Raw genomic sequence first — 10,957 nt, 5'->3', positions numbered from 1 at the left:
AGAGGCAATCAAAAACAAGATGGGAAACGTCAAAACAAAAGAAGAAAAGACAAACAACATTCCAACTAACACGCACAACACTAACTTGAATAACCTACAAATGTACAAGGCTCCCTGTCATAAAACTTTACTTAATACTTGGGAGTACACAATGTGCTTGAAATATTAATCCAAGTATTTTGATATGCTGATTTGACAGTCTTGGTAGGATAATTATGCTTGAAAGTTTTATGACCACAAGGCAAGGGGTGAGTTAGTGAGTGAGAGAGAGAAATAATTAGCTCCTTCTCCACTTGTTGCTCATGGCAGGTAAAATTCCTGATAAGTCACATTTAATGAAAGAAAAGAAAGTATCATCACTATCATAGTTTCGAAAAGTGATTATAAACACAGAACACACATGTTTTCAGGTATTTCATATTTATTTTTCAGTCATCATTTATAATGTCAATGTTTTATATAATATATACAAAACTTTCATATATAAGTAAATGGTTTTCTACCATTTTTATAATAATTTACATAATTTACAAATCCAACAATATATGTTTTCACCTGTAATACACTAACTGACTGTAATCACCTGTAATACTGACTTATCTAACCTGCATTACAGTTTCTCTGCAAGCACAAGATTCACTTCCAAAAACGGTTTGGACATTTTTTCTATTAGAACTTTTGAATTCCATAAACAGAGTAAATAATCACAACTTTCAAAGAAAATGAAATAAATAAGCTAATTTTGGAACATTGAAACCAACAACGTTTTTATCGCAGTTTGAGGGATAACATAAACCATAAATAACAGTAACAATAGTTTTTTTTTTTTACAATAATTCAAATTTTACAGATATTTTCAGCAGTTTGGTATACTTTTTACTACTGGCAAACACATGCCAAACTACATAGATTTTTTTAAGCAAGACATGTTATAGCACCAGATGATTTCAGTTGATCTTTGATTTAATTAAATACATCTCAATAAGAAATATATGGTCTGAAAATAATAATGGTTGATATAAACCATTTAAAGAAAAACATGTTCTATGCATGATATAAATTTGTTGTAAGTGTATTGCATATGATAATGAAGCCTTTCAAAATTAAATAAGTACACAAAAATAAAAACTATTTGAAATAACAATGTAAAGCTATCTACTGAAATGTAACAAATCCTTCCAATGTTTGTCTCAAACATACATGAAATGAAGAAGTGATATGTATCTTCCACACCAAAATGACTAGAAAACATAATTTGTGATGTAATTTCTCTCAAAATGACAAGACGACTGATCACATTCTATAAAAATTTTGATTTTAAAATACATTTATCAAACATTTATTGCTGGATCAACAAACTCAATCAATGATATAACTACCCCTTTCCTTCAGGGTAGTTCTTTCTTTTTTCATAAACATGTTTCATATCTATAAATCTTAACCTGTACGAAAAATAACACATCAATAGCACTTTTAAAATTTCAGTAAATATTACTTCTATATCTCTGTGATACTAAAACAGTGAAGAGACAAAATAAAAGATGATAAACATTACCTTTTTTCATGTCAAAAAAAATAAAATAAAAATTCTACATGGCAAGATTAACCAAAAAGTAAAATAACACTTAATATTATTATTTAATTTAAGTGCTGAATTTCAAAGTGCCATGTGAAGCTAATTCCTCTATTATAACCTTAGAAGAAATTTTTTTGGAATATGAAAATTTCTATAACAACACGGAATTAATAATTATATATAATCATCACAGCCTTCTAAAATGAGACAATAAACAATGTTATCTTCCTTTTCAACAACTATTTGGAAGAAATTTGCATATTGTAGTTCATGCATATTCATAAGCTGTTGAATGCCTTAATAATCTCAACACAGCACTGTCTATAATATTATAGTCTCCAGTGTCTTGACATGTTGCTATGGTTACTATCTTAATGCATAGTGACTAATTATTGCATTCATTTGATATTAATTTATTTAATCTGCTTTTCAAAGTCAGATTTGAGTTTTTAATTGTAATACAATTATATAAATTCGCAGAATGTTTTATTCCATATTTTAGGCATAATAGAACATGTCTTTTTCCCATTCCTCAGTTCCAACTATTTTTGATACTGAAGCAGAAACGCACCTTGAAGTGTCATTTTCCTATTTTATAGCAAGAATAGGCGACGAAAGTATAGCACTCGTTACAAAAGTATATATGCATCCACCTTCATCATTCCCTCTATGGTACAGCACTCTTTTGCATAACGGCAGGAGTCATGCACTCATGCTTTTTCGGCCAAGCATCATTTGTTCATTTTATCACAATTTAGAAACCACTCATCACATTTACACTTGCATAGCACATGAATATTTCCGCTGTCATAACCATGACCCCATATCTTTTTCTAAGACGGCAGCAACATCCAATCGCCCCATAACACGGAAAATATTCATTAAGTCAGTTATTGCAGATTCTTCCCGATGACGTGCCTCCCATAAGTCTAGTATGTGCTCTGTAGGTGAAGGTTTAGTTGCAAAATATTGAACATATCTGAAGGAAAAATAAAAAATAATTACCCTCAAACAGAAATAAAATTATACAAAGATTTAAGTTATATCTAAATGTATATGGTATTTCATGCATATGATATTCGGGAACAACAACAAATCACAAATTAATATTGTATGTATGTTGACTTGCGAGAAAATTTGAATAGCTTCTTGAAAATGAGTATGGATTAATAGGGTCAAAATTTTCCTGTTCAACTTCTGATCCCTCAGTTAAGACAAGAATTATTTCTGTACAGATTTAACATTCCCATTCTGACAAGAAGCCCAACATACAAGTAGTTATTTTTTGGGTATTTTTTTTTAGGGATGTGAGAAGTCTGAGCATTAGTCTATAAGTTAATGACACAAAATCCTAACATGTGGTTTAAAAAATGCTGAGCCATGTAAATCCAATTGCTTCAACTCAAAAGTCCCAGAAAGGCTTTTAACATTGAGCTGAATTCACCCACATTACTTAAATTTCCACATGGGCACTAGATGTAATACAATGATTAAAATCAACATTATTACAAAAATACAAAAACATTAACAGAACTGTTTTAAGTGTAAATCTGGTACCTACCTGTCTACAGTAAGTGCTTGTGCTAACATTCTCCAATCATTGCCTCTGGCATTTGGTGGATCTAATAATAGACATAACTGGTACCTAATATGACTGGGTAACCTGAAAATACAATTCTAAAATAAATACACAGGTCATCATTATGGTATTTAAAACAAATATTACACATTGACTACTGGTACTGAGCTTTTGTTACCATGTAAAAAGAAGAAGTGGTATGTTGCCAATGAGACAACTCTCCACAAGAGACCAAATGACATAGAAATTAACAGCTTTAGGTCACTGTTTGGCCTTGAACAATGAGCAAAGCCCATACTGCATAGTCAGCTATAAAAGGCCCCCAAATTTCCATGTTATCAATGTGTAGTTTTTTCTTAGTTTATGCAAGTTCATCAAATATCAACCAAAGCACATTTTCTATCTTAAAACTTAAAGACAAGTTACCAGTAATTTTTTTTTTCTATTGAAAAAAAGACAATTTTCCAATGTTTTTTTTATTTAACCTTCAGTTGCTATTTTACAATGCTTTCCTATAGTTTTGTTTTGTGCAAAATGTACAACAATTAACTTTTAAGATAATATTTACCTAAAGTTATTTCCAGCAGGATCCAATGTAACCATTGAGTTATACCCTGAACTAGAATTTGTAGTCACTGTTGATGATCTTCCTTTTAATGTTGAAGTTGGCGTCTGTAATGGTAAGGGTTTCTGAAAAACACGGAAAACATGTTTCATTATTTTTTTATATTCGGCAGCAATTGTTTATCAAAAAACTTTTTAAATCAAAACAAATCTGACCATTTAAAAAAATAAAACAGGGTTTAAATATTTCCAAATATTTTTCAAAAGGCCTTACTGGGGGGTGCAGAGTACAAGAAATATTTTGTGTATGTATACCCCAACACATGCTATCTGCTCATCCATCTTGTGGGGGATCTAAAATAATAATTTGAGATTTTTATAATTACATTTGACCTGGCATACTCAAGTAAAGTTGCTTTCACTTCAGCAGGATTTATTTATACAAGTTCTGACTGAGAGAGTGAAGTTATAGTTGTAATGTACTAACATCCAGCTTAGCAGATACTGATTAACAAAACAAACACTCAGGTCCATTTAAACATTTTTACAAGTACGATGCACAAAACAAAACAGTTTATACAGCAAGATATTTCTGGATCATAGCCTACATCAATCTTAAACTCTTTGATTTGGCAAATTACAATTTGGAGAAAATATAAAAAATGTTATCTATCTCAAAGAAAAAGAAAAATGAATTTCAAGAAGATCGTTTAGATAAACACACAACAAAGGCATTCTCCACAAATGAAATTGAACAGATGTAGATTTGTAAGATTGGATACATATATATTCTCAGAATGATTGACTATTTAATGACAGAAATAAACATTAAGCCACTGACCAGGACAGGTTATATGGTAATTAACTTTAAATAATGGTCAACCAGAACAGACCAGATGATAATGTACTGTTAGTCTTCAACAGGTGCTTCTTTTTTTATTGACTTAAAGTAGAATTATGGGAAGTTATACCACTCTTCTGTATAATTTTCACATCTTTCAATAAAGAGAGGACCAGAGGAACAGGGAAAAGTTGTGTTACTTGACTTCAAATTATATTACATAAGCATGACCTGAAATAGCATCTCATAGTCATTGATGTTAGGATGCTTTCCAAATACATTTTTGACATAAAACAGTTTGCACATCATTTGTATACTGAAAACAGCTTTTTGCTAAAAAGATAATTCCCCACTTTATAGAACAATCAATTTGGTGACAATTGGTGCAGCAGTTTTCTCAATGAAGAGAATTTTAAATAAAAAGATGACTTCTACAAAGTCTATGTATTGTTAAATTGTCACAGATAGTATGTATATTTAATTTTAATGGCAATGAAGTTGGTGATCTGATTTGATTTGGTAAAGATTTTGTTTTGACTCGTTTTATTGTGAAGCTGATATCTTTTTTTTTTTTTTCATTTAGAAGCTATGATTTAACCCCGGGACTGATATTCTACAATTCCATCTGAAGCTATTTAGATACCTACCTCTTTAAAATTATTGAAGATATTTAGCACCTGTCTGTTACTAAGAATAGCTTTCTGGTAGACTTGTATTTTACAGGAAACTTTGTTTAATCCTCTCTCTGTCATCTCCAGTGAGAACGAACAGTGAAGATTATTCTGGTTACCACTCCATATATGTTGAAAGGGAATTTCCTGAAAAAAAATCAAAATGACACTTAATGATTTAAATCAATTCCAGGCAAAATATGAATGAGTATAATAAGTCATAAGTGAACATGTTGTTACCATCCCTACCTAATACTCAAGCTAGGAAATTGATGGCAAGCTGTTTTGAGCAAACAAAAACAGGAAAGATTTACAATTTAATCTTTGTTTTACAGTCAGGTGCATCAACAAATGAGACTTCTGAAATCTAAATTTTGTAAAAAATAGACATGTATTTCTGCATGTTTGAAGATTTTTGTAATGTTTGTTTGACATTTTTAAAACAATTTTGAAATGTGGCAGAAGAATCATGTCATTCTATTGATCAGAAATGTAATTTTATAGACATAATTACTTCTATAACAATAACATGCTAATTTCCATCCTTATATTTCAATAAGTGGTTTAGAAGTACCATTTTGAGTGACAACAAACAGGAAATTATAACTCAGTATACTGGTTACTGAAATGTTTTTGATGAACACTAACTGGCAGAAACGAATATTATCACATGTATTTATCTTAAATACATATAATGAAAATGTAATAAATGCAATAACTGAAATATCAAAAGACAATTAAAAATCATAAAAAATATTCAATTATATTTATAATCTATTTCAAAAAATTAGATCAGTTTTTTCAACAAAGAGTGAAAACTGATTAAAATCGTGTTAAATGAAGTTGAAACAATGATTTGACACTTGAGAAGTTATCTCCCTTCCCTATAGAGTTGACAATATTCCTGATTTCACACTTGCATTGTTTCATCTGACTTTTATTCATTCTGTTGATTACATTTCAATGATATAATCATAGAATTTATTACAGATCACTGAAAGCTGCAAAATTCTTTGTTTTACAAACTCTAAAATGAACACCAAAATCTGATATAAAATGTGTCATTCCTTTTTAATAGTTAATTTTGTTTATTAGAAAAAATTTCAACAGAAATCTCTCAGGTCATCTGCTTCACAAACCAATGATTGACAAAAGAAAGAAGCAATTAATCAGTAAAACTGGTTGACTTGACTGTGATAGGGGTAGACATCTGCAAAAACAAGATCTCTATCCTGTCAAAGCTATTTTGATTCTTTATAGCCACATAAACATGCCTAAAATCTTTAAACTTTTACATTTAACATTTGTCATCCAAGCTCCCCACTATGCAAAGTATGGAGGGTATAAGCTGACCCCCTCTTCTAATTAACCTTTGATTGACCTTGAGATCTGAGAAATTGGATAGTTTGGAGATAGAGGTCTTATGATTTATGTATTCGATGTTTATCAAAGTAAAATGTTGATTGTTGACAGAATAAGAAAAGAAATAAATGATGAATGTAAAACACTTGATCTGTTTGTTGATATCATAAGAGGCTCCCAGTGGGGGTAATAATTACCCACTTGACCTAAGGTTGAATTTATATCACAGTATAATACTCATATCATTTTTCCTCTAAAACATAAATATGTACACCTGCCAATCAAAAAATTTTCGAACAATAATCAAATCACATAAAATTTCAATTTGGAGAGTGTGAAAATTGTCAGAATGTTAAGGGTTGTGTAGTTCATCTCCGGACCCTTCAATAAGAACAATACATTGGACCAGACTTGTCATGTAGAATATGGATGTCAAAAGTAGGCATATATTAATCTGAAATTTTATACCCTAGTAAATCTCAATGTCCCCTGTTCAACCCGTCATTAAAATAATAAAATAATCAATAATAAATGGGGAAATTGCTTGTCAAACTTTTAGAGTTCAGCCGGAAATGAAAAAAAATATCAGATTTTAACAAAGCATCTAAAGTCCTCTGAGAATAATATTTTTTGTACAGCATTGTGAACTTAGAAATAAAACAAAACCATTATTTTCACAACAAACTTTACTGATACTTTTAAATTTCAAATGCTTGATTTTTTTTCTCCTTCATTTCTTCTTCCCAAATTTTTTTTCTCTTAATTTAACTGACAATTTAAAAAAAACACTTATCACTACCTAGAATAAAGACAGTAAAATGTAAACTTTAATTTTTTTCATTTCTCAACAAATTTCAATTTTCTTAGATCTATACAAACAAAGGTTATAGTAAGATACATAAACTTCCCATTTTTCATTTCTTTTGACATTAAATTCTCCAGATCTAAGCTGGCTTCAAAGGAAAATGTTAACATCATTGGCACACAATCAAAGTATCAAGTAGGTCTGATATATACTAAGCAAACTGTCTTTATTTAACCAGTTGCATTGGACAAACCAAATCCTAATGTAAGTGTACTAATCAGATGGATTGTCGGAAGGCTTGTAAATGTTGTATATCAAAGACTTAAGACACATTCTGATTCAAATAGATTTCATCATTAAAACAAACTATGTTAGATTTCATCAAAGAAATCAGCCTAAATTGTATTATTTTCAGATAAATGTAAAACATGGCTTAAGTAAATCATCACTCTTAAAATTTTTAAATGAAATTATCAGTCTAGCCTTCAGAAAAAAATTGTAATGCATAGTTTAAGTGAATTATAGCTATGAAATTCTGACATTAAATTATCTATCTAGATATTTTATCATAACAATGTCATTCAGTATTAGAACTAAAGAATAAAATTGAATTTTAACTTGGACATATTACAAAAATTTGTTTTGCTAATTGAGTGAAAGCTTTACAATATTCATGATATTTGAGATGACTATTTACACGGGGCCAGTCAGTCCAACATCAAAGAAATGCACTGTGGGTCTACATCAATGCATAAAAACAAAATCTAATTCAATATGTGTTACCCTTGAAGTTAATGAATGTTAATTAATTTAATTAAATGATAACAATAACTTAATTAAAGACACATGCCTCTGATTTAACACACAGTATTGGAGATAATTTGAACGATCTTAAGTTACCATTCACTGTGGTCAGATACAATGTTCAAATTGTCTTGGAATTAGACAATATTGATTTTACTGTCAAAATCAATTCATTACTTTTTCTGACAGGGTACCAACCCTTTAATATATATCTTAATTATGTCCCAGCATTATACCGATGAACCACCCCCAAACATGTGTCTGTTCCACAGAATGACAGGAAAACTTGTAAGATGGTCGACCAAAGTCTTCAATCAAACTCAGAAATGTTGTTATAAAAATATGGATAAATGCTGCTGTATGGTATTATTTGGACAATTTAATTGGCAGATAGCTATGCCTGTAAATTTATGACCACTAATTTATTCTTATTGGTCAGTTCTTGTAAAGATTTATTAGAAAATTATGCACAGAACAGTTTTTTTCATTTCAGCCAAAAAATTTACAAGTGAACTTAAGTGAACTCTTGAAGCATTAGTTTTTGCACTAATTTTGTCTTAGTTTTTCCACCTGCTGTTTTTAATAATTTTGTGTTATCTTTATAATCTGTAAAAATATTGTGTTTATAGAAAGTCTTCAGACCCTAACATGATGTCACTCATCAGCAGCTGACTGCAATATTAAAAGCATGAAGGCAACTCCTGTTTAATTTTCTTAATTTAAGGCAGTTGCCAACAAAATAAAATAAAATTGCTTCTTCTTTAAAAATTGATATACACTATTAATTTTGACATGGATGACTAGAAAACAATAGAACGGACACACTTTCCATAATACCCAATAAAGTGTGACACGGAAATGTATGGAACAAACTACCTTATGGCACACGTTAACATAATTTACACCTCAACATGATGTTCATTTCAATGTTGATTGCTCTGCTGACCACGATGGCCAGGTGCAAAGCCAGGTATTGTTTACTAATCAGGTCCCTGAAGACAGAGATTTACACCTATAATTCTACTATTATCACTTTAAGCTAGTCATTTCATTACAATGTAATTAACGGTTCATTCCTTCCGCCATTTCAATATAATTAGTGCTATATCCGACATAATACATAGGATCTTGTTATGAACTCAATAGAATAAATACCAGTTACCTGTGTTACCTGTGTTAATTGCATTTAATACCTTTCAGTACAACAGTCTGCTGTAATAATTCCAATATCTAGCTTCAGCACACCTTATATTTTATGCACGACAACAAAATTGTCACTATTTTATGCTTTACCATTCAGTTGTTTCATCTAAATTACCAGTCATTATATTTACTCAATAACAATATTACCGTAAATTCAGAAATTATTGTAAAGTTTTTATTGATGCAAATTATGCGACTGTATAATTATAACAATACTAGGAACACACATTTCCCAAAATGACCATAATTAATCTTCAGTTTTGGTTGATCAGGTAAAAAATCACATTAATAATTCCTTGAAATAATTTCTGAATTTACGATAAATCCTGTAATAACTACAAAACTTTACCTGGTAGTTAGCAGCTAATTTACTCCTCCAGCCTGGAGGAAGATCTTCTATCGTAAGACATAGATTATGTCCCCCATCTTGGAATGGAATTTGTTTTGGTTTATCAAGTAATCTACCACCATATCTGTTTTCTTCTTGGATCACACTCTGAAAGTTTGAAAAAAAGAAAGTTATAGTAAAAACTAACTTTTACCAGTTCACAATCAAGTTCTATTCATTTTCTAACAAGGTACAACATTCTCATTAAGTGGTTACTATATACATTTTTTTTTATAAAATTTATTATTATCTCATCAATTCAGTGTTTCACATTTAGAGTTTATTGTTAACAGTTCAGCAAATCCAAATAAAAAAGAATATTGGGAATGGCAAATATGATTATTTGCAACCCTAAAATGACAGACAAATGTCAGGAAATCACAAAATACAAGAGTGTTATATCTATATAAATATGTATTGTAGAAAATTTTGAGTGACGACTGTAAGAATGTCAAATATTTGCTTCTGAATCAACATATTTAATCCTTTCTTTTTATTCGTATCCATAATCTATAATATAGTTATGACCGACTTTTATATAAGATTGTACTATTCATCATGTTTAAGTACAGCTTTTCTTGCAGTATTACAGATTTTGTAAAATAGTATCTAAATCTTATTTTCATTGAAATTTGAGACCAGCTTAAGGAAAAGTATTTTTCTTTTTGACTTGGTTTTCATCCAGACAAACGCATCATACATTTATTGCTAAAAAGTCTTTATAAAAATACCAGTGTGAAAATCTCAAGACAAAGGATGCAGATCTCCAAGACAACAACAATGACAGAAAATTACAAGTATGATAAATTACCTAATCACAGTTGTGAAATTAGAATTTTAGGTTTTAAGCACTCAATTTCATCCATGTTTGATTACTTTTTCTAAAGCTTGTAATCTTTCTCCTTGTCAAAAACCTTATAAAATCTGTATTAGGTCTGAATAAAATGTGAAAACACTTTGTTTTAGACCCTCTAATTTGTCGGCTTAGCCAAATACATTAGTCTGCATGTGTAGTCCATTTTTCATCACAAATTTCTCATTGTCAAAATTCCATGACTTGACAAAGGCACAGATAAGACGGTTTTGTGTGAGATTTATTCCCCTATCATTTATATTGTGATTTTATACAAAGTAAGAACAGCTGATGTTTGTTTAAACAAGATG

General features: G+C 29.9%; 1 protein-coding gene across 3 annotated transcripts in view; it reads right to left on the bottom strand.

The window, feature by feature from the left end:
* Positions 1-403: 403 nt before the first annotated feature.
* The window catches only part of LOC143045950 (netrin receptor UNC5C-like), an 82,818-nt gene continuing 72,264 nt past the window's right edge, over positions 404-10,957 (bottom strand). For all 3 annotated transcript variants that reach the window (XM_076218806.1, XM_076218807.1, XM_076218808.1), the window contains 5 exons: positions 9,755-9,901; positions 5,208-5,378; positions 3,724-3,845; positions 3,138-3,239; positions 404-2,555 (listed from right to left, as the gene is read on the bottom strand). In XM_076218806.1, the coding sequence (XP_076074921.1) occupies positions 2,384-2,555; positions 3,138-3,239; positions 3,724-3,845; positions 5,208-5,378; positions 9,755-9,901 (714 nt within the window). In that variant the 3' untranslated portion in view covers positions 404-2,383. The remainder of the gene's footprint in view (positions 2,556-3,137; positions 3,240-3,723; positions 3,846-5,207; positions 5,379-9,754; positions 9,902-10,957) is intronic.

Source organism: Mytilus galloprovincialis, chromosome 9 (assembly GCF_965363235.1).
Source record: "Mytilus galloprovincialis chromosome 9, xbMytGall1.hap1.1, whole genome shotgun sequence".
Taxonomy (NCBI): Eukaryota; Metazoa; Mollusca; class Bivalvia; order Mytilida; family Mytilidae; genus Mytilus; species Mytilus galloprovincialis.
Note: the sequence above shows the minus strand (reverse complement) of the source record. Positions and strands in the feature narration are given on the sequence as shown.